A 24,977-nucleotide genomic window follows, 5' to 3' on the forward strand; every position below is an offset into this window, starting at 1 on the left:
TCAAGACCCTATTTTGATTTCTCAGTTTGAGTGTAAATCTTGGATAATATTGTTTTAGTGAATTAAATAGCAGACAAGTCAGTGTTTGAAGAGCTGAGTTCTAGGATCTGTTAAGTACATTTTTTTCCCCCCAAAGATGAGTTCATACTGGAAACAGACTGCCTTTATATATAGTCATAGGATGTGTGAAATTTGCACTGCAAGTCGTGTATTCATAAGAGAGTTGATATTCAGTGAAAAAAATTTTCTTTTATGTCGATTGGAATTCTTAAACTACAAAACTGCCATTTATCCAGAAGAGAGCTTCTGTGTTTTGGAACTCGCCTCTTCATTAAGGGGGTCTTTTACAGTATAATCTCGTTATAACGGACTTCAAGGGACCTGGAAAAATGGTCCGTTATATCGAGAGTCCGTTATACCCAGAGTTGCATTTTTTAAAAACTTTATTTAGGTCAACTTGAAACAACGTAAATCGATGAACAACAGTCACTGCACCAGCATATCTGCAACATCAATAACAAAACTCAGCAAAACATTGGTACGGCACGAAATGATTGCAAAACCAGAACACTAAAAAATGTTTTAAAGCAGGGGTGTCCAACCTGCGGCCCCGATCGAGGGCAATGCAGTGTTTTCCTCTGCTGTCCCCAGGTGTTTACCGTCTTGCTGGCTCCCTCCTCTGTTTTGCTGTAGCGTTTGCGCATTTGTGCGGCCCCCAGAAACATTATAGCCGTTATAGCCGAACAGAACTACAGTTAAAAGCGGCTCTGGGGACCAAATTTTTTGTCTATTATATGCGAGTGTCCGTTATATGCGAGTCCGTTAAAACGAGATTATACTGTACTGCAGTTCCTTAGATCAAAGCAGTTGACATGCTAAAATTAGATGGACAGAAAGCAAATAACACGCAAACATTTAGAAGGGGACGGGGTAGCTGGGGGCTTATGTGAAATGGATTCAACTGACACTGTCTCTTCCTCATTCATCTTGTGGAGTTTGGTAAGGTGTTAGTGAAGAACGGGGGTAGAGGTTGATCTGGTTACTTAAATGTTGTTCCGACATATAGGGTTATCGCCGCCAAAGCCTTGTTCAACCGTATGGATATTTCTTGTGAGATGATTGTTGGAGTTGGTGGAATGTGATGGAGTTGTATGTAAAATGTTCTTTTGTACATGCTTACATATGTTTTCTTGTTCTGTTATTCATTCTTCTGTGGAAGAGTTTGAGAGGATTTGAAACTAGTTTCTTTTATTTTTGCTGCAAGCATTGCAGTGCCCACAACTTTTAAGACAGAATAGGAGGTGACAATTCTGTGCACAGGTCAAAGCAGGAAAAAAATGATGTCCGTACATGAACTGTAATTTTTTCTGTGCATAAATATTGGCATTCCAAAAATGTTTTTTGTACAAGAAATTTTTGGACATACTAAGTAGTAGATATTAAAAACAAACCACATAAAATAATTCTTCACACAACGTGTATTAAACTCTGGAATTTGTTGCCAGAGAATGTGGTAAAATCAGTTAGCTTAGCAGGGTTTAAAAAAGGTTTAGATAATTTCCTAAAAAGAGAAGTCCACCCTCCTTTTTGTCTTTCCCATTTTCTGTTCTTTTCTATCCAAACATTGTAGTTCCTCCGCATCTCCTTTCGTTCCAGTATGTCATATATATTTGCCCTTGTTTACTGCCCATTGTCCTGTATTTTTTATGTAATTTTAATTTCTGTAAACCCGCTTTGAATCCCGGATAAGGCGGTATATCAAAATTTTAATAAACTTGGAAGTCCATGAGCCATTAGATTTCTTCATCGCTTTGAATAACAAATAAGCGATCCATCAAATTTTATTAAAACTTGAAATTTGAAGTTGGCTTGGGAAAATCTACTGCTTATTCCTAGGATATACAGCATACAATCTGTTTTACTACTTGGGATCTAGCTAGGTATTTGGGACCTGGGTTAGCCAGTGTTGGAAGCAGGACATTGGGCTTGATGGACCTTTGGTCTGTCCCAGTGTGGCAATTCCTATGTTCTTATGTGAGCCAAGTATAGGACAATGAAGCCATTGTGACATCACTGATGAGGTTGGTTCAAAGGCATTGGTGGAATGAGGCATTATGACATCACAATCTCAGCTCTGGAATGTTGCTACTCTTTGGGTTTCTTCCAGGTACTTGAGACTTGGGTTGGCCACTGTTGGAAACAGGATACTGGGCTTTATGGACCTAGTATGGCAACTCTTATTTTCTTATGTGAGCCAAGAATAGGACAATGAAGCCATTGTGACATCACTGATGAGGTTGGTTCAAAGGCATTGGTGGAATGAGGCATTATGACATCACAATCTCAGCTCTGGAATGTTGCTACTCTTTGGGTTTCTTCCAGGTACTTGAGACTTGGGTTGGCCACTGTTGGAAACAGGATACTGGGCTTTATGGACCTAGTATGGCAACTCTTATTTTCTTATGTGAGCCAAGAATAGGACAATGAAGCCATTGTGACATCACTGATGAGGTTGGTTCAAAGGCATTGGTGGAATGAGGCATTATGACATCACAATCTCAGCTCTGGAATGTTGCTACTCTTTGGGTTTCTTCCAGGTACTTGAGACTTGGGTTGGCCACTGTTGGAAACAGGACACTGGACTTTATGGACCTAGTATGGCAACTCTTATTTTCTTATGTGAGCCAAGAATAGGACAATGAAGCCATTGTGACATCACTGATGAGGTTGGTTCAAAGGCATTGGTAGAATGAGGCATTATCCCAGGACAAGCAGGCAGGTATTCTCACTAGTGGGTGACGTCATCCAACGGAGCCCCGATGCGGACATATCGCACGCATACTTGCTGGTCGAAACTTTTAGAAGTTTCGAGTTGCCCACGCCGCGCATGCGCGCGTGCCTTCCCGCCCGATGCACCGGGCATGTCTCCTCAGTTCTTTCTCTTCCGCGGAGCTGAGAAGTTTGCCTTTGAAACTCTTTTTCGTGGGGGGAGACCGGAGATGGCAGCAGGAGAGGCAGGAGAGAGCAGCCGGAGCGCCAGCGAGTGAAGGAAATCACTCGCTGTATGCTCCGACCGCCTCTTCCTGCACTAAAGTCGGGCCTTACCGATCGGGAGCTGCGTATCAAAGCCAGCGCCAGCGCTCCAGCTGCTCTGTCCTGCCTCTCCAGTTGTCCTCTCCTGGTCGGCGGCTCGCGGTCAGAAAATACTGCAATTGACCGGGACCGCGAACCGCCGACTGCAAATGACCGGGGGAACACTGTACTTTAATTTTTAATGTTAACTGAGTCGAGCTCCAAATTGGTTGATGACCCGGCGTATAAAGCTAAGTTTTAGCTTAGTTTAGTTTTAGAGCATACAAAGTTTGTCTTGTCTAAAGGAAGGCCAGAGTATGAGCTCCCTCTCTTAGGAAATGACACTCCTCTCTCTCGCTCATGCCTCTCGGCCACGTGACATTCAATTGCCTGGAAAAGCTCAGGTGGCCCGCTGCCAAGGGCTTTGGATAACAGGCTGGAAAAAGATACAGGGTTAGCTTCTGTTTCAAGTTTCTCTCACACCAACTGTTGGGGCCAGCAGGTGGGGAGGCTGAAACAGGTTTCATAGTAATCTCGTTGCAAGCACGCAGTCGGAGACGAAGCAAGAACGATGAGATGAAAGACCAGCTCGGGACACAGCAGTCCCTATCGCGAAGGACACTCTTGGGTACCTTCATGATTGTGGTAAACACCTTGCAATCCCTATGGGTAAAAATTCCATGTGTAAAGGGGAAAAGGATAGTGATAGGAGTTTTTAAGTCTCCAAGTTTTTATTATTACCTGTGTTTCCCCGAAAATAAGACAGTGTCTTATATTAATTTTGGGTCCAAAAAATTCATTAGGGCTTATTTTCGGGAGATGTCTTATTTTTTTCATGTAGAACAATCATCTCTCCCTTCCTTTCCTCCACCCCATTTCTTCCTCTTTCTTTCTCCCCCCCCCAAGTGCAGCATCTTTCTATCCCTCCCTCCCATCCCCCTGTGCAGCAGAACCCCACTGACCCTCCCACCTTGAGACTGACATACCTCCGCTCTGAGGCCTCTTAAATCAGCAGGAGTGGGGGTTGCTGAATCGATGAGTCCAATTTTTTCAGCAAATTGGGCAGCACTAATGTCAGGGATGGAGTCAGGGAGTGTCGGGAACATTTTTTTTTTGGGGGGGGGGCTTCAGGGGTTTGATCTTAACTAGGGCTTACTTTTGGGGTAGGTCAATGTGGTGTACAATAGGTACAAACAGAAGAGAAAGTGAGCTAAAGTAGTGAGTATGAAGAGAGGGAATTACACTTCTCCCTCCGTATTTGCGGTTTCAGCAATTGCGGTTTCGATTATTCGCAGTTTTTAGCTCGCTGGCTCCTCCTCCCAAACTACGTCAGCTTGCACAGAGAAAATCCCCGGTCCCCAGCACTTTCTTCACCGCGTTTTGCCTCTCCTGCAGGAGCAGGCCGGGTCTCCCACCATGTTATTCGCGGTCACACACACTAAATTTAATAATCTTACTCTGTCTACTCTTGAGTAAAATGTTGTCCTTTTATTATTTCCATTTTGTAATTCGCTGATTGTCCAGCTCTCTTCAGTGTGAACTGCCTAGAAGTCGTCTCATCATGGCGGTATGTTATATGTTATATTCACAATGGTTTTTAATAGAAAACAGCGAATAACATATGAAAAAGTTATTTGCGGTTTTTCTGTATTTGTGGGCCTGTTAATTCCCTATCACAGCGAATACGGAGGGAGAAGTGTACAATATACAATATGTTCAAACGTTTTTTTTTTAATTATAAAGCACAATTCAAACAATACAAAGTTTATAAAACATCCAATAATGTCTGATGTTCTGTACTTCACCAATTTTACAATTATTCAACCCCCTACATGAATCCCCGTAGCATATGTCAACAATGTTTTCTTCAAAACAAATACAAGAGATGCTAATCAAAGATAACACAAATCTAAGAAGAAAACATGATATGACATAGAGCAGTGTTCTTCAACCTTTTGACACCTATGGACCGGCGGAAATAAAATAATTATTTTGTGGACCGGTAGTTGAAGAACACTGGGCTAAGTCGTACCCATCTCCACCCAATCTCCGCCCCCATAATGGTACTAATTGTAACACAATTTTATTAACAATACATAATGGTTAAGCACAAAATTAAAATACACAAAGCATACTGTATGCTTTTCAACATTCATTCCTACCAGAAAAGAGATAACCCCATGCAAATGCAGGACCAAAAACTAAAAGTACTAATATTCACAAACAAACCCTAAGATGCAAGACTCTGCAAGTACAACCCCAGAGGAAAAGAAACAAATGCATTTCTTCCTGAACAGACAAATCAATCACTAAATAAAGAAAACAGACAAATCAATCACTAAATAAAAAAAATAAAAGCATTTCCCCTACCGTTGTTGTGTCTCTCCCTCCATGTCCCTCCATGTGCCTTGCCTTCTGGCCTGCCCCCCGGTATTATCTTTGGGCCGGTCCACAGTGCAATCAACGCGGCGTCTTCGGGCCAGCTCCCTGAGTGCTGCATTGCACAAAGCTGTGGGAAGCGGCTCCTCGCGCGCATCCCGCGCCTCATCTGGAAGCCTTCCCTCTGACGTTGCGAAGTCAGAGAGAAGGCTTCCGGGTCAGGTGCAGGCCGCGGGTAGGAGCCTTTTCCCACGGCTTTGTGCACTCAGGGAGCCGTCCCAAAGACACCGATTGATCGTACCAAGGACCGGCGGCTACAGAACAATCTCTTGGGCCCGATGGAGGTGCCGGCCCTCTGGATCGGCAGAAAATTTCTGCAGACCGGACTGGCGGTTGAAGAACACTGACATAGAGGGTTGGGAATGCAGAGCCCAAGGTGAGAGGAGTTAGGAGTCAAAAGCACTCTCAAAGAGGTGGACTTTTAAACGGGCCTTGAACACTGCGAGAGACGGAGCTCGCCGTAGGGATTCGGGCAGCTTGTTCCAAGCATACGGTGCAGCAAGGCAGAAGAGACGGAGTCTGGAGTTGGCAGTTGATGGGGTAGGGGGAGGAGCTGGCTTTCTTTGCATGCTGTATCTCTTGTGTTCAAGTCTTCACAGAATAACAGAGCATGGAAGGGAAGATTGTACACTTCTCCCTCCGTATTTGTGGCTTCAGCATTCGCGGTTTCGATTATTCATGGTTTTAGCTTGCCGGCTCCTCCCCCCAATTACATCAGCTTGCATAGAAAAATTGCTGATTCCAGCGCTTTCTTCACCGTGTTTTGCCTCTCCTTCAGGAACAGGCCAGGTGTCCCACCATATTAGTCACGGTTTCACCATATTCACGATGGTTTTTATTAGAAAACCGCGAATAACATGAAAAAGTTATTTGCAGGTTTTCTGTATTTGCGGTTCTGTTAATCTCCTATCAGAGCGAATACGGAGGGAGAAGTTTAGTTAGATGCAAAGTGCTTAGAAAATTATATTGATTTTTTATTAAGAGCTATTTTAGCCTGCTATTCCATCTGGTGAGGTGATAAGACAGAGTACAATTCTGGGGTTCAAAAAGGGACTGGATGACTTCCTGGAAGCGAAGGGGATTACAGGGTACAGATAGAGTTACCTTACAGGACATTGAGCGAATGGGGTATGGATATTTTAGGTTAGGTAGGGAACACTTCCAGGTCATGGACCTGGGGGGCCGCCGCGGGAGCGGACTGCCGGGCACGATGGACCCCTGGTCTGACCCAGCAGAGGCAATGCTTATGTTCTTATGTTCTTATGGATCAAGTAAATTCATTCTAAATAGCTGTGATGGTCTTGGACTGTTCTTATTTTGGGGAAGAGCTTTTTAAAGTCAGCATTTTTCTTCCACGTCCTGTCTGTATTTGATAGTATGCTTATTCTGGTTGTAAGATACAGGATATGCCTGTCTATAGAACATATCTAAGTGGCTGATTAGAGCATAACTTTTTCAAAGCTGCTATAGTTTTCGATGTATTTTTGGTAATTCGCGACCTTTTTCTAACAGGTCCTCTCGGAAATTTCTTAGTGAAATGTATATTTTATATTTTCGCATTCTTAAACTTGATGCACTCTGTATTTCCTCTGACTATCTGCATATTGTAACTCGCTGAATGTCCAGCTCTCTTGAATGTAAACCGCTTAGAAGTCGCAAGATTGTGGTGGTATAGAAAAATAAAGTTATTATTATTATTAAATTGTTTACTGGAAAATCATGTAGCATTATCTTAGGATACGGTCTTATTTGGAACAGCTATGAGAAAAAAGAGTCAGATATCATCATTTAATAATAAATTTTTATTAATTATGAGTGGAGTCGCCATTTAACAAATCACAAACAATTGGAAGGATTGTAGTAGACTTAATTTCAACTTTTGGTGGAATTCACTATGTCACATGTTTAGAATGGAAAGATCATTAGCTGTACAAAATGGAAATGATAAGACTTTTATTAATATATGGGGGCCATTGACAACTTTTTGTGATGATTAAACACCAGTTTTTTCTCTTGATTTATACACCATGATAATGATGACGAGGGGGGATGGGTTTATGTTATATTTCTGTATATTAATAATAAGATTGGGGAGGGAGGGTGGGTTATAGGTTTATATATATATATAATTGTTGTTTATATTGATAGATCTTCCAAGTGTTGTTTATGAGACATTGTATGGTTTTACTCTGTACACGATTGATTAAAAATGAATAAAGAATTAAAAAAAAAAATCAATATTGCTTTTTTGCAATTTTGTCATCTTTGCCACTGTCCTGCAACCGTTTGACGTTCATCCTGCAATTCAGATAGCAGCTTATTTGAACCAGATCTCGAAGAATTATTTCAGTTTACAAACCATTTGGGGGACATGTTTGTAATCCATTTGCTTTCTTCTCAGGTATTACCAATCCAAAACAGCCAAAAGATGCCTTCAAGAGCTTTACCTTCGATTATTCCTATTGGTCCCACACCTCGGTAAGTATTTTTCTTTTTTTTAGAGTTCTTTGTGCTCGTAATGTAGGGTCTGCACAATCCTGATCTGAAGCAATTGCGAAAGCACAAGTGAAATTGTGGACCCTTGTTAGGAACTATAGCTGTAAGACTGGGGGAATTGGATTATTACAAATACCAGATGGTTTAGACCAGTGGTCTCAAAACACGCGGCCCGGGGGCCACATACAGCCTGCCAGGTACTATTTTGAGGCCCTCGGTATGTTTATCCTAATCACAAAAGTAAAATAAAACCGTTTCTTGATCATATGTCTCTTTAGCCATAAATGACAATATTATTATTAAGACTTAGCCAAAAGGAAAGATTTATAATCTATAAAGAGTTTTACCTCATGCAAAATTGTCATTTCTTTAATAAGACATTAACAACTTTTTCTGAGGCCCTCCAAGTACCTACAGACCCAAAAGGTGGCCCTGCAAAGGGTTTGAGTTTGAGACCACTGGTTTAGACGTATGCACTATTTGTCTGTCTGGAAACCTTCCGTAGGTCTCTCTTCTCTGTCTTTTCTTGTCCTTGGAGCCATTGTTTCATATGAGGCGACTCGTATTCCTTGCCATCCTGCTCTTATGCATCAGGTGGCTTATTCCTTTCAGTCAGGCTCTTATCTGTCGAACGGTGCATGCAGAAATTTGTAATTATGAACAATTCTGGTTTTCATCCATGTCCTGCAATCTCGCCGCGGCACACAGTTTGCGATTCACTGCTTTAGGGGGATTTTATGGAATCGGGGCCTATGTGACTTCATTAGATTGATTTATTTTTAATCCCTGAAAATGATTGTGGAATTTGTTAAAGGTGAGCAAGTAGTGTCTTTTTTTTTTTTTTTTTTAATTTTGAATTTCTTTAAAAATAAACAGAAAGCTTTTCTTGGGTACAAGATACAAATGTTTCCAGATCTGTCACGAGAAACGTCGACGTGAATTTCTGTTGTTAAAGCCAGGAGTTATATTGCTCTTGGGGGGGCGACCTTTTTTTCTTCGTCACCCATGTAAATGTGTGATAATTTATCAAACACAAAAATATGGATTCTTTGATCCTAGCCAACTTACAACCTTCTTGTCAATGGCTTCTCTGAAAAAAGGAGAGGGAATTTGAGTACTCATTGATTACCTTCTCAGTCTATACAACCTTTAGTCTTCATTTTATTTTCTAATATTATATTATATTTACTCGCTGATTCTACATCTTGCTTTCCTTAATTAGAGGACTTGAGTTAAAGTTAAGCTTTATATACATTTCTTATTAAGACAGCAGATAATCTGTTTAGTATTGTATTGTATTACATAGATTTTTGGCTTGACTTTACCTTTCTGTACAAGTAGATACTTGATATGTTATTGAAAAATGAAATTAAAAAAAAAAAAAAAGAGAGAAAGAACATTAGATTAAATATTTAACATAAAAAAATCCAGAGCAGCCCTTGTCAGACTTTAGGCTGGTCTCATCCGTAAATTCCATGAGTATTATACTTGCATGATACTCTGTCTATTGTTAGCTTTAATTTTATTATCGGTGAAACTAAATTGAATAACTGTTTGCCACAAAAGTTTTGTATTATACTTTTGTGGTATTTAAATGTTGTAATATCTCCTTTCTTGTTTTTCTGAAAATATTTTTGCCCCGTGGCTTCTTTTTTTTTCCAGGATGAAGACCCAAACTTTGCCTCACAGCAACAAGTGTATAAAGACATTGGGGAGGAGATGCTTTTGCATTCTTTTGAAGGGTATAATGTCTGTATCTTTGCTTATGGACAAACAGGAGGTGGAAAATCCTACACCATGATGGGCAAACAAGAAAAGGACCAGCAAGGAATCATCCCAAGGGTATTATCATCCTTAGGCCTAGAAGCACAAAAATCAGTCTGTATGATCGACTGGATCACTGTTGGCCGATTCCCAAACAGTGATCGATGCACTAACAAGTTTTCATGCCAACGATTTGCGCAGTTACCGACAGGTCTAGAGCAATCGACATTAGTGCATCAATCGCTTGGCTATTTTGCATGGGGTTTTACTAATTTGCATGGGTCGGATCGGATCAGAAAATGGGCGGGATCGAGGGGCAAAACACGCGGTGGACAGTTTGGTGCTTCGGGGAATCCGATTCGATCGATCTGTTTAGCGACGATCGGTAAGTTTTTTTTGTGCATCCCCCCAGTTAGTCTACTGAGCTCTTGGTTCAACAGACGGCTTAATCTTGGCAAGAATTGTCTCTGTCCCAGCCCTGCCAATGCGAATCGCATAATCTCATTGCCGCTATAATCTAACCCCCTCTTCTACGAAACCGCGATAGCAGTTTCTAGCGTGGGGAGTCGCATGAAATGGCCCGCGCTGCTCCCGACGCTCATAGGAACTCAGTGAGCGTCGGGAGCAGCGCGACTCCCCGTGCTAGAAACTGTTATCGCAGTTTCGTAGAAGAGGGGGTAAGAGTCTTCACATGTACAAAGATCAGGCTCTATTATAGCAACTTGGAAGAATGCAGTCAAAGGCCAATTGTCCACATTGCAAAGACATCCATATGCTGTTAGTTGTTGAAGCATGGGCACTGGTAGTATATTCAGTCCCCTTTCTACCAGTGCTAATCTAAAAATCCTACAGGGGATCTAGTCCCAATGCTGGCAGAAGTACAAGGGACAGGTTCTGTCCCATTCATACCAGTAGTATTTCCAAAAGTTACCTTCTATTGCTGTGTTAGAGAGGGTGCTCTGTTATCAAGGCTCCCAGGCAACACTTTGGTGAAGAAAAGGTTTTCCAACTTGGGCTATTTTTTTTACAAAGCTGCGCTACCGGCAAAGCTCTATGAGCTTCCGACCTATTGCAATGGCCGGTGCTAAAAACGCCGGTTCGTTTTTGTAAAGGAGGGAGTTACAGTGGCTGTATCATAAAGCTGAAATAAAAGGGAAAATACAAAATTCTTCAGGTGTGCAGCATCCAAAAAGCCTAATGTTTCCACAGCTACCCTGTTTCCCTGAAAGTAAGACCCACCCTGAAAATAAGCCCTAGCATGATTTTCGGGTTAGGGTCCTAATATAAGCCCTAACCCAAAACTAAGCTCTAGTTAAGATCCCTCCCTCCTATCCCTTTGTGCACCGGAACACCACCGACCGCCTTACATGCCTCTGAAGGCCTCAAAACCGGTGGCAGCGCTCTGAACAGGCTGCTTCGTGGCCTTCCCTGTCAGGGCCTGCCCTCTGCTGCATCACTGATGATGTCATCGGTGATGTTGTTGGTGTTCCGGTGCACAAAGGGATGGGAGGGATAGGTATAACACGGCAAGTGTCGAGGATAGATACTGTGTTTCCCCGAAAATAAGACTTTCTCTGAAAACAAGCCCTAGCGCGTTTTTTGGAGCACAAATTAATATAAGATCCTGTCTTATTTTCAGGGAAACACGGTAGGAAATGCAATTACTACACACACACTTGCATACAGATCACAAAATTTATTCATCAGATTTGAAAATCAACCCTCAAGGAGGTAACCTATATACTGTACACGCCGAGCCACAGGTCCAGCATTTCTCCTTTCCTTCCTCTCCCACCCTGCCTCAGTCATAAACTTCCCCTTCTCCTCCCTAAGCCCTCTGGGACCTGGCTTCTCACTTTCTGTCCCCTCCCCTAATCCTGCTTCTCCTTCCCTTCCCCATGCAGCTGTTGTCAGCTTGTCTATTCTAGTGCTGCTTCAAAGAAACGTTGTACTCCCATGATGCATTTCCTGTTGAGGAGAGGATAGGACATGGTAGCATTTGAACGTGGGCCTGTACTAAAAGGCCCCATGCCAGCACATAGCATCTTCGAAGAGGTAGAGAAGGACTGAGACAGGAAATGGGAGGCATTGAACTAGGGAGGGGAAGGGATTTGGAGAAGGAATAGGAGAGAGACTCTTGTTTCATGCCACATTTTCTCGGTATTTAAGGGTGAAAGTTAGGATGTGATGTATACTTGAAGCCTAAAATATATGCAGGATCTGTGGTACTTGAAAATTGAATAGAGTTGCTCTGACCAAAGGCTACATGGTTAGAATTACATTGAAGAGATGGGATGCTAAAACTCCTGTCTTAATAGCAAAATAAAATTCTTTTTTTTTTTTTTTTTTTTTTATAGCTTTGTGCCGATCTGTTTGCCAGAATTAGTGAGAACAAGTGTGCCGACCTCTCTTTCTCAGTGGAGGTAAGACTGCTCACTTTTCACAGTAAATATGCAGTATTTATGACTATGTATAGCTTACTGATCAATAAATATATATAAAATTATACCGAAAACCAATCCATGTAACAACACAACACTCATAGAGCAAAATAAATGATTGATTTTGCTTTTTTGCTGTCGGTTTCACCAAGGACAGTTGTAAAAGAAAACGTGAAAGAGGATTTTTTTTCTCTCCGAAGACAAGGAGGACTCTTTATCTTCACCTATGAGTGATATCGCTAATAGAGTCTAACACAGGAAACAGTGCCCCAGCATTTTTTTTTTCCTAGAAGAATTTGGGTGATCCATTCAGTACTTGAGACCCGTACCCTACTTGAAAGAGATGCCTCGAAAGACCATCAGTTTGCAATATACTATGTCAACAAGCAGGGAGACATGGGTTCGTACTTCTGGTGTCAGGAAGGTGGTTAGGATGCAACATTGGGTGTCCTGGTGGGCAGAAGCAGACAGACTGGGCCAATCAGAGTCTTAGGCCCCTCCCATTGCATCCCAAGATGCACTGGGAAGGGGAAAGCCTACCATTTTGATGAGGTGGGTCTGCTAGCAGGAGGGAGCGGGCATCCCTCCTGCTGATGTTCCATCAGAGGTACAAGGGGTGTGTGGGGAGATGTTGGGTTTAAGGGAGGGGTCTCTCTTTGGAAAGATACTGGGAGGATCTGTCGGTGGGTGGATGAGAGGGAGGGGGAAAGAGAGGAATCAGGGATCTCCTTGCTGGTTCAGCTAATCGCGGCAGGGGAATCCCCAATCAGCTGAGCCTGCAAGACTCCCCAAAGCTGCGGTTTTGGGGAATCCTCTGCTGCGATCAGCTGATGGCAAGCTGTGGACTATTGGGATTCCCAGCAAAGACCAGGTGCCAGAAACATAGTCATAATACACTAAGAAGCTTTAAATATAAATAATTGTGTTGAAAAACAAATACCAAAAATACTCCACCAGTTACAAACAAATAAATACTTTAAAAAATTCATATAAAGTGCAACAAGTGCATTTAAAGTGCTAAAAAGTACAAATGAACCTTCTAACCCTGGTTGTTTGCCAGGACCATCATGGCACTTAAAGGTCCCATGCACCGCCTTCAAGGTGGTAATAGCTCACTCTAAACTTTACTTTAACATATAACATTGTTCAATAAATCACTTATCTTGAATGAATGAGAATTCTTGGAGGAAAAGCGGTGCGCCCATGAGGTCCTGTGTTGGTACAGCTTCCAAACCAAACACCCCCAACTCATTGTGATTAAAACTACCTTGCCTCCCGTTGACTCGAGTTTCACTTTAGCATCATCAGGAAGGGGGGGGAGGGCACTGTAAAACCCCTCCCCCCCAAAAAAAAAAATTTAATCATGATAAATATCACTCCTACCTCGCATACTAAACAGCACTGTCGTCTACTCCTCCGTGATCGATCAATGAAATCTTCAAAGAGTAGCAAACAACATTCATTTGTACTTTCTAGCACTTTTCGGTTGGTGATCTGAGCGCTTTAAATGCACTTGTTGCACTTGCAGGCCCAAAGGACAAAATAACCAGAACATCGCTACATCTAAATGGTCACGAATACCCAATTCCTAAAACTATAAAAATACTGGGAATCACACTTAGACACACATCTAACTATGGTTGACCACACGAATATGGCGGTGAAGAAGTGCTTTTGCACACTGTGGAAATTAAGGACCATTAAAAAAAAATACTTTGACCCTACATCCTTTAGATTACTGGTGCAGTCTTTGGTTCTATCAATACTGGACTACTGCAATATCGTTTATCTGAGTACGTATTTGAACAGTACGTTCAAATATGTCACGGGCCGTATTGAGGTAGAAGAGGATATCTTCTTTCTTAAAGGTCCTACGGCGACAAGAGGACATCCGTTGAAACTCAGGGGTGGGAGATTTCATGGTGACACCAGGAAGTACTTCTTCACCGAAAGGGTGGTTGATCATTGGAATAGTCTTCCACTGCAGGTAATTGAGGCCAGCAGCGTGCTGGATTTTAAGAGAAAATGGGATAAGCATGTGGGATCACTTCAAGGAAGAAATTAGGGGGGGTGGGTCATTAGAGTGGGCAGACTTGTTGGGCTGTGGTCCTTTTCTGCCGTCATCTTCTATGTTTCTAAACTAAGAATAGTACAGAACAGTTCGCTTGATATTCGGATTGAAGAAGAGCGACCACATTAGCCCCTACTACAGACGGTTACACTGGTTGCCAATGGAGGCGCGAATAATGTTCAGATTTGCCTGTATTTGTTTCAAGCAGGCCTGGGGACTAGAGCCTTCCTATCTTCTACCACATTTAGTGCTACACAACCCCACAAGGTCGACCAGAAATTGTAACACATTTGCATACCCAAGGATCAGCGGCTGTAAATACAAACCCTTTCTGGACAGGTCTTTCATGTTTCAAGCAAGGGAGCCAGGCTGACCTACGGCGCCTTTCGGAAAGTAATTAAAACTGTACTGTTCAACAGATTCGTCTCCTAAAAAGAAGCCACACTAAATTTATATTGTCCTTTTGGTCTATGTAATATGTTGTACCTTCACTATTTGCGTTCTGTAATTCGCTGATTGTCCAGCCCTCTTCGAAGTCATCTGACTATGGTGATATAGAAGAGTAAAGTTATTATTATTATAATAATATATACAGTGGTGCCTCACACAACGAACTTAATCCGTTCCAGGAGCAAGTTTGTTATGTGAAACGTTCGTTGTGTGAAACGCGTTTTCCCATAAGAATACCTGTAAAACAAAATAATTCGTTCTGCAGCCCTGTTGTCCCATAAGAATACCTGTAAAACAAAATAATTCGTTCTGCAGCCCTACATTTCCCTCCCTCCACCTCACCTCACATGCAGAGCCTGCCAGCCTTCTCCCTCACCCAGCCGCACGATCTCAAAAAGCTGTGCACGCGCAGCTGCTGGAGTTGATCAATGTTCTCTCTCCTGCAACTTCCGGTTTCCGGTTGCGTCAGAGGAGAAGATTGAACAACAGAGCATGCGCGCATGTGCTGCTCTTTGAAAGTGTGTGGCTGGCCGAAAAAGAAAGCCGGAAAACTCGGTTTTTAAGGTAAGGTGGAGGGAGATGATGGAACACTGCATTCAGACAGGAGGGTGCTGCTGTTCCCGGCTCACATTAGAAAGCGGCGAGAGTAGTTCCGCCCCCCCCCGGGCCCCTCGGGCGACTTCGTTGTGTGAAACGAAGTTCGTTATAGGGAGCAAGACAAAAAGTTCGTTATGCGCAGCGTTCGCTGTACGAGGCGTCCGTTATGCGAGGCACCACTGTATTATATTTAAATGAATTTTTGAAGTATTTGTTTGCCAGAAACATAGGCCAAGGTTTTCCAGGCCTACATCTCTGGCGTCTATCTTTGAGTGAATCGCCCCTACGTAGGCACTTTAGGCTGGCATTGGCCACGCCTACTTTGGCATTCAGCGGCCTAAGATTCCGGTGCCTCAACCTTGCCATTTTTTTGCCGTTTCTAATAGCGTTCTTCGATTAACTTAGGCATCGGTTTTAGAATTTCCCCCTTACTGTCTTAGTGGGTCCCTGTGGCTGTGGGAGATAATGATTTAGCCAAGGTTACCAGGGCATCTGTCAAGTCAGGTTATTTTAGTACAGTCTCATTGCATAAAGTGGAATCTTCATGTTTATTAAAATTTGATGCAAACGCTTATAACATAGGACATGGCAGTACTTGAGGGGGTCCAGAGAAGAGCGACTAAACTGATAAATGGTATGGAAAACTTTTCATACGCTGACAGGTTGAAAATGCTGGGGCTGTTCTCCCTAGAGAAGAGGAGACTTAGAGGAGACATGATAGAAACCTTCAAAATCCTAAAGGGCATAGAGAAGGTAGACAGGGACAGATTCTTCAGACTGTGGGGAACCACAAGTATTAGGGGTCACTCGGAGAAATTGAAAGGGGACAGGTTTAGAACAAACGCTAGGAAGTTCTTTTTTACCCAGAGGGTGGTGGACACATGGAACGCGCTTCCAGAGATTGTGATAGGCCAGAGCACAGTACAGGGGTTCAAGGAAGGTTTAGATAGGTTCCTAAAGGATAAGGGGATTGAGGAGTACAGATAGAAGCAGAGGTAGGTTATAGAAATGGTCAGGAACCACTTCACAGGTCATAGACCTGATGGGCCGCCGCGGGAGTGGACCGCTGGGCGCAATGGACCTCTGGTCTGACCCAGTGGAGGCAACTTCTTATGTTCTTATAGTTTCAAAGCGAATGTAAAAAAAGGGGTAACGAAAACATTTTTGCACCTACATTTACAAAGAGAGACAGACTTACAGACAACAATGGGAAAGGGGGCAGAACGACAGCATTTTAAAAAAAGGCTACGTTAAAGGGTCACATAATGGGAGGGGGTTAAAAAGCAGGAACAGAATGCTAAAAAGAGGAAATCTGCAGAGATGCGTTCGATAAGTGAATTTTAATTTGCAAAAGCATCTTTAAAAAGCAACGTTTTCAAAAAACTTTGAAAACCTGTCTAGAGCAACTTATCCTCTGATATATCCGGGCAGTGAATCCCATAATTGAGACGCTGCTACTTGTGTTAAAATAATCCATCTTATGGTAAAATAAACGGACTTAACTCCCCCCCTTTGATGGCAGAAGCGGGATTTGAACCCTAGATTCGCTGATTCTCATCTCGTCACTTGACCACTTCCTTTCCTGTTCTCCTGCCACAGTTACTGGATGCTAGGGTCCACCTTGGAGGTTGGTATCCAAGAAAAGGATCTGGGTATCATAAGAACATAAGAAGTTGCCTCCGCTGAGGCAGACCAGAGGTCCATCTCACCCAGTGGTCTGCTCCCGCGGCGGCCCATCAGGCCCACTGCCTGACTAATTTTATAAATTATCTCTAATCCTATCCTTATAACCTTACCTCTACTCTTATCTGTACCCCTCTATCCCTTTGTCCTCCAGGTATCTGTCCAGATCTTCTTTGAAGCCCTGTAGCGTGCTTCTGCTTATCACATCCTCCGGTAGCGCGTTCCATGTATCCACCACCCTCTGGGTGAAAAAGAATTTCCTGGCGTTTGTTCTAAACCTCTCCCCTTTCAATTTCTCTGAGTGTCCCCTTGTACTTGTACTTGTATCATTGTAGACAATACGATGAAACCTTCCGCCCAATGTGCAGCGGTGGCCAAAAAAGCAAACAGGATGCTAGGAATTATTAATAATGCCCCTGTATTGCTCCATGGTGCAACCTCATCTGGAATATTGCATTCAATTCTGGTCTCCTTATCTCAAGAAAGATATAGTGGCGCTAGAAAAGGTTCAAAGAAGAGTGACCAAGATGGTAAAGGGGATGGAACTCCTCTCGTATGAGGAAAGACTAAAACGGTTAGGGCTGTTCAGCTTGGAAAAGAGACAGCTGAGGGGAGATAGGATTGAAGTCTACAAAATCCTGAGTGGAGTAGAACGGGTACAAGTGGATCGATTTTTGACCCTGTCAAAAACTACAAAGACTAGGGGACACTCGATGAAGTCGCAAGGAAATACTTTTAAAACCAATAGGAGGAAATTTTTTTTCATTCAGAGAATAGTTAAGCTCTGGAACACGTTGCCAGAGGATGTGGTAAGAGTGGATAGCGTAGCTGGTTTTAAGAAAGGTTTGTATAAGTTCCTGGAAGAAAAGTCCATAATCTGTTATTGAGAAAGACATGGGGGAAGCCACTGCTTTCTCTGTATTGGTAGCATAAAATATTGCTACACCTTGGGTTTTGGCCAGGTACTAGGGACCTGGATTGGCCACCGTGAGAACGGGCTACTGGGCTTGATGGTAAATCGTTCTGAGCTCCTTTGGGAGAACGGTATAGAAAAATTGAATAAATTAAAAAAAAAAAAAATTAAAAAAATTAGTCTGACCCAGTAAGTCTATTCTTATGTTCTCCTATAATCAATTGGTGGATCCCAGTAAGAGTGAATTAATATTTCTGTTAAGCATAATATCCCTACATTTATTTGAATTTTTGCAGGTGAGTTACATGGAGATTTACTGCGAGCGTGTGCGGGACCTTCTAAACCCCAAGAGCAAGGGCAATCTGAGAGTGCGTGAACACCCCATCATGGGACCCTATGTTGAAGACCTCTCCAAACTGGCGGTCACCTCCTTTGATGACATTGCAGACCTAATGGACTGTGGAAACAAAGCCAGGTAGCCATTTCTAACCCTTGAATCAGTGCTGCGTTGCTCATTACATGCCACTGGGGAGTAGAAGGAATCGGATTTTGCAAAGCAGAAATCTGAGGTATGGGTTATCTAATTCAGGAGACGAGGCCTTTTTGTGACGTCGCTGTTTGTACACAGTCTCTTTATTGCTGTAAACCTGTTTGAGGTGCTGCGGTATCTAAAAATAAAGTTGTTGTTATTATTAAACCCCCTCTTTTACTAAGCCTTTCAGCACTATAGAAATAATAAATAGTAGTAGTATTTTTAATATGTTATTTAAAAATAATCTGGGGAAGCTGTTTTTCATGGCATTTGTTCCTAGCTTCAAGGCTCTGAAGGTCTCTGCACTTCTCTTTCCCTAAAAGGACTGTGGCAGCCACCAACATGAATGAGACAAGTAGCCGCTCGCATGCAGTCTTCACCATCGTCTTTACACAGAAACGGCATGATGAGATGACCAGCCTTGACACAGAGAAGGTAGGATGGAGGTGTGAGATTATTGGGTGTCAAACCCAAGGGAACACTTACATCACTCAAAAATGAGTGTAGTGTATAATTTTTAACTTGCTGAGGTATACTGACCTTACGGAGGACTTTCTTAAAGCCTAACCCTCAGCAAGCCTGGTTCTAAGAGAGGTTGTGGAGGCTCAGCATTAACCTGTGAACTGCATATATAATTTGCATATATTTGCTTGAGGAGAGAACTGTTGACTAAAAGGCGACTTTGGATCTGTTTAGGACTTTTTCGAGACATTGGGGGAGTAGTAAGTGGGAGAGAGGCCTGGAAAACTGTCAGGCCTCATGGGGTTTTGAATCGTCTCACCCTAACTGAAAAGTGCTCCTTGAGGAGAGATCTCTGGCTGGTCTCAGCCTCTTAGTTTGAGACAACTCTGAGAACTTTCCTAAAGATCAGACTTGCGCAGGTTATTCTTGAGGTTAATTCCTTCCACCCACCCCAAGGCAGAGCTTTTTTACCTCTTCGGCCAACCAGGAACAGGACATTGTTTTCGTAGGATTTTTCTGCTCTTTCTTTTTTTCATCCAGGTGTAAGTACTTCTGCAACCACAGTATGGCTGGGAAACATCGTGCTACCAAAGCTGCTGCTCAGGTTACAGCTTCTGTCTCTGTGCAGACAGAAAATGTTACCCAGGCAGAGGGAGTGGTTCCATGTGCAAGGTGGTCGTCAGCTTCAATCCCTCATGAAGGAAGTAAACGAACTGAGAGAGGAGGTGGGAAGACGAGAAGCATCCATGAGAATGAGAAGTACATTGATTAAATTGTTCATGAGGTGTCATGAAGATTTCCAGCAGTGGGGAAGAAGAGGCTGTGCTTAGGGAAGACAGCTGGACTCAGATTACAGAATCCTGCAAGATTGGTACTGTGACTCCACCCACCCTTGAACTGAAGAACCGGAATGCTGCCCTGGAAGTAGAGGAGATGAGAGAATCCCAAGGAGAGGAAGGACCAAAGCTTGAAATCCCAAAAATTGCTGGATCAATGACCACTAGAAGGCGTAAGGTAGTGGTGGTTGATGATTCCCTTCTGAGGGGTACAGAAGCGTCCATCTGCAGACCAGACATGATGTCCTGGGAGGTATGCGGTCTGCCTGGTGCCAAAATCCAAGATGTTATGGAGAGATTGCCAAGACTCATCAAGCCTGATGACTATTATCCGATGCTGCTTATCCACGTTGGCACTAATGATACTGCCAGGTACCCCTGCGAACGTATCAAAAGTGACTTTGTGTCTCTGGAAGAGAAGGTGAAGCAGACAGGCGCGTAGGTGGTATTCTCGTCCATCCTCCCTGTCGAGGGTAAAGGCCAGGTCAGAGAAGCATGCATCCTGGAGATGAATGCATAGATACGTGGATGGTGTCGTTGAGAATGTTTTGGCTTCCTTAATCACGGGATGATTTTCCAAGGGCTGATTTTCCACGGGATGATTTTCCAAGGGAAAAAGTGTCTTTGACGGCAGGCTGGCTAATCTACTGAAGAAGGCTCTAAGCTAGAAGTGGAGTTATTATTCTCACTTGCGTGGCTGATATATCCTCTTGTCTTTAGAAAAAAAAGCATACACTCCCCCTTCCATATCTGCAGGAGTTAGGGGCATATCCCCATAGCAAATATTATATATTCGCAAATAACTTTAGGGGCCCTCCCAATCCTTAAATCCCGCCTCTTCCTGCCTCCAAGACCCCTTCACACCTTACATTTAAGGTGGTAAAGCAGGGCAGAAGCGATCTTCCTACGCTCTTGCCCTGTGAAAGCCGCAATAAAAAAATGTATATAATCATTTATTTAAAAAAATTTATATACCGCTTAAAGTCCAGGCAGCTCACCAAACAAAATTCAAAATAAATAATAACAATACAACTTATACTCGTAAACTCTCCTACATCCTCCGCTCCGAGCATAACTCATTTCATTCACATAGATGGGCTCCTTTTACAAATTTCGCGCACACACCGGATTAGCGCACGCTACCCAAAAAACTACCGCCTGCTCAAGAGGAGGCGATAGCGGCTAGCCCCCGCTATTCAGCGCTTTAAGGCCACGTATTTGGTCCTGGAGGATGAAGTGTACGATGTCTGCTTCTATGAGGCAAACATGGTTTTTCCTGTTGCATAGAGCACTCTGGACCCCTGTTCGTTTACAAAAATTGGATTGCTCTAAGTCTAATAGATGTTGGCATTGTCATCTTGAAGCTGGAACTTTAGGTCATTTATTGTTTTATTGTCCATTCATTAAGGCTTTTTGGGAGTCTATTTGGGATCAAATAAATTGTTTGTTAGAGAACCATGTAGCATTGTCATATGACACAATTTTATTTGGCATGTCTATGAGAGCTAAATGTCAAATATCTGCTAATAATAACAAGCTTTTATTGATATTAACAGCAGTTGCCATCCAACAAATAACACATAATTGGAAGGACTGTAAAGACTGAATTATTGTTTTTGGTGGTCTTCAGTTTGTCATGTGTATAAAATGGAAAGAACGTTGGCTGTTCAAAAAAGTTATTATAATAAATTTAAGGATGTGTGGGGACCTTTATTAAATTATAGTAACGAATAAGTTACACTTTTCCCAATCTTAATACACATGTGGATTTGAGGGGGGAGATTTCTTGTTTTTCCATTAAGAATATATAGATGATTGTCGTAAGATATTATTTTCATGTGGTATATATTATCCCAGGACAAGCAGGCAGGTATTCTCACTAGTGGGTGATGTCATCAGACAGAGCCCCGGTACGGACGTCTCACAAGCACGTGTTGCTTGTAGAAACTTAAAGTTTCTAGATGCCCGCACCGCGCATGCGCCGGTGCCTTCCTACCCGGAGATCCGGGCGTGTCTCCTCAGTTCTTTCTTTTCCGCGGAGCTGAGAAGTTCAACTTCTTCATGCGCTAGCTGAATTCAGTTAAATTTGCCTTCCTTGTCCGCGTTTTCGTTTTCTTTTAATTACAGTTAACAGTTCTTTTCTTTTTCAGTAAAAAAAAAAAAAAAAAAGAAGATTATTTCCTCCGGCGGGTCGAACGGGCCGGCCACGTGGCTCAGGCCCACTGGCTTCGACCTCGCGGCGGAGATTTTCCGGCCTATGTCCCGGCCAATCACCGGGTTTAAAAAGTGCAGCAAGTGCCAACGCGCGATTTCACTCACGGACCCTCACTGGCGCTGTTTGCAGTGTTTGGGCCCTGACCACATCCCGAAATCGTGCAGGCCTTGCTCTACCCTTACGGCATGCTCATTCAAGCGGCGTTGCCTATTGTGGGAATCGATGTTCAAGATGGACGCAGCTAAGGATCCCTCAGCCTCCACTTCATCTGATACCTCCCCGGTTCGGGCGAAACCGGCATCGACCCCTCCTGCATCGAGTGTGGTGAAACCGGCATCGCTCACCCCGACACCATCCACGAGCTCGACGTCGGTGCCTGCCCCGGTCTCCTCGGTTCAGGTACCTCTTCCTTCCACAGTGCCACCAATGGTCATCAAAGTGCCGAAAGCTACTAAGCAGAAGCACTCGACCTCGAAGGAGCGCGATGTCCGTGCAGGAGGACCCCCTTTCGGTGCGGATCCCTCCTTATCGGCTTCGCTACGGTCCGTGCTGGAAGCTCAATTCGTTGAGCTCATGCAGACCATCGGACCCGGGCTCATCGCTGCCATACAGGGTGACCTCCCGGTACCGGTCCAAAGGGGCGGTCCGCCCCCTCCCCCACACCGTTCGACCTCGACAACCGACGAGGACGAACGGGGGAGGGCGGCGATGCCCGCGCGGCAAGCCTCGCTTACCGATATGCCGCCATTAGAACCCATTACGCCTCCGCGCCAACATGGGACCAGACCTTCGATCGATACTCGAAGCCCTGGGCATAGTCAGGAAGAGTTCTTCCGTACTCCTTACCAGACTTGGGTAGCATCGCAAGAACCCGCATCGCAAACCCAGTTGCGATCCACTGCTTCCAGCCCTATCCACTTGGGGGCCTCGGGAGACCATGCGATGCACAGACGATCCCGATCCCCGTCCCGCCACCGAGACGGGCACCGATCGAGACACTCATCCTGGCACTCCTCACGCCATTCGGAGGTGTCACCGCAGAAAAAACTGCAACGTAGGGGATACTCCTCATCAGAGGTGTCCCCTCCGAGGGGCCCGGAGTACGAGGAGCCACCGGTGCCCGATTCTCCTTGTCACTCCCCGATGTCCACGGACCTGGAGGCCTCCTCCTCCTCCAGCCCGTCCCACAGACCGACGCTGGCGGAACAATTGTCCTTCTCATCATTCCTCCGACAAATGGCGGATGATCTGGATGTGACCCTTGACACGGGCTCCCGATACTCCAAAGAGTATCTGGACACCATGCATTTACCTAACCCTCCAACGGAGTCGCTTCGGCTCCCCTTGCATAAATTACTGGACCAGACCTTCATGCAGTGCTTCGAAACACCGTATTCCATACCGGCGATCCCCAGCAAACTCGATGCTCGATACCGCATCGTGCACCATAAAGGGTTCGAGGGCCCTCAACTCTCCCACCAATCCCTACTGGTCGAGTCCTCCCTTAAACGCTCTCATCCCTCCCAGGTCTACGCCTCTGTACCGCCGGGCCGAGAGGGGAGAACGATGGACAAATTTGGTAGAAAATTCTACCAAAACTCCATGATGGCGTCACGGGTGCTAAACTACAACTTCTTTTTCTCTTCCTATCTGGAGTTCTTCTTGCCGGTGCTCCGCAAGTTCACTCCGTTCATAGACAACCAAGCTCGATTCGAGTTCGAGGAAGTGGTAGCCTCCCTCTCCCAATTACGCCTCCAGCTGATGCAATCCTCCTTCGATGCATTCGAACTCTCGGCACGCGCCGCCGCAAGCGCGGTAGCTATGCGTCGCCTGGCATGGCTCCGTACTATCGATATGGATCCCAACCTACAGGACAGACTCGCCAACGTACCATGTGCTGGAGCTGACCTGTTCGATGAGTCTATCGAAACTGTTACCAAGAAGCTGTCGGATCATGAAAAATCCTTTCAATCCATCCTGCGGCCCAAACCCAAACCTCAACAGTCTCGACCTTCCAGGCCACCCCTGATTTACCAGCGGCGTTACATGCCCAGACAAACGCCTGCTGCGAGACAGCCTGCGAAGAGACAACCTCCCCAGAAGTCTCAGCAAAAACTTCAGCCACCGGCTGTACCTAAGGCTCCCCAGCCCTTTTGACACCCCTCCCGGGAGCATAACCTCGGCCTCTCCCATAGGGGGCCGCCTCCATCTTTTTTACCACCGATGGGAGGCCATAACCACGGACCTATGGGTCCTCTCCATCATAAGAGAAGGATACTCTCTTCAATTCCACCGGGCCCCCCCGGACCATCCTCCAAGAGAGTATCCTTCAAGCTCGACGCAGACCGCCCTTCTTCTTCAGGAAGTCCAAACCTTACTTCAGCTTCGGGCTGTCGAGCCGGTCCCGTCAGACCAATTGAACCGAGGGTTTTACTCCCGGTACTTCCTCGTCCCGAAGAAAACGGGCGACCTGCGACCCATTTTAGACCTTCGGGCCCTCAACAAGTTCCTGGTCAAAGAGAAGTTTCGCATGTTGACTTTGGCTTCTCTATACCCCCTCCTCGAGCAGAACGACTGGTTATGCTCCCTGGATCTCAAGGAGGCCTACACTCACATCCCCATTCACCCGGCCTCCCGAAAGTTCCTCAGATTTCGGGTGGGAAATCTGCACCTACAGTATCGAGTGCTACCATTCGGCCTATCTTCGTCCCCCAGAGTCTTCACAAAGTGCCTGGTGGTAGTGGCCGCAGCACTCCGGGACAGGGGTCTACAGGTGTTTCCATACCTCGACGACTGGCTCATCAAGGCCCCGTCAGCCCCAGAGGTCACTTCGGCGGCCTTGGCTACAACCTACTTCCTCCAGAATTTGGGCTTCGAGATCAACTTCTCCAAGTCTCATCTACAACCCACCCAGTCCCTCCCCTTCATCGGAGCGGTCCTGGACACCACCCGACTCCGAGCATTCCTGCCCCGGCAACGCATGGAGTCTCTTCTTCATCTCTGCCA

The 24,977-nt window shown here is 44.5% G+C and overlaps 1 protein-coding gene across 7 annotated transcripts in view; it reads left to right on the top strand.

Moving 5' to 3' along the window:
* The window catches only part of KIF1C (kinesin family member 1C), a 93,380-nt gene that overhangs the window by 25,138 nt on the left and 43,265 nt on the right, over positions 1 to 24,977 (top strand). For all 7 annotated transcript variants that reach the window (XM_033924028.1, XM_033924027.1, XM_033924029.1 and 4 more), the window contains exons 3-7: positions 7,913 to 7,989; positions 9,670 to 9,849; positions 12,129 to 12,194; positions 18,223 to 18,401; positions 18,782 to 18,893. In XM_033924028.1, the coding sequence (XP_033779919.1) occupies positions 7,913 to 7,989; positions 9,670 to 9,849; positions 12,129 to 12,194; positions 18,223 to 18,401; positions 18,782 to 18,893 (614 nt within the window). The remainder of the gene's footprint in view (positions 1 to 7,912; positions 7,990 to 9,669; positions 9,850 to 12,128; positions 12,195 to 18,222; positions 18,402 to 18,781; positions 18,894 to 24,977) is intronic.

The sequence above is a fragment of the Geotrypetes seraphini genome, chromosome 16, assembly GCF_902459505.1.
Source record: "Geotrypetes seraphini chromosome 16, aGeoSer1.1, whole genome shotgun sequence".
Taxonomy (NCBI): Eukaryota; Metazoa; Chordata; class Amphibia; order Gymnophiona; family Dermophiidae; genus Geotrypetes; species Geotrypetes seraphini.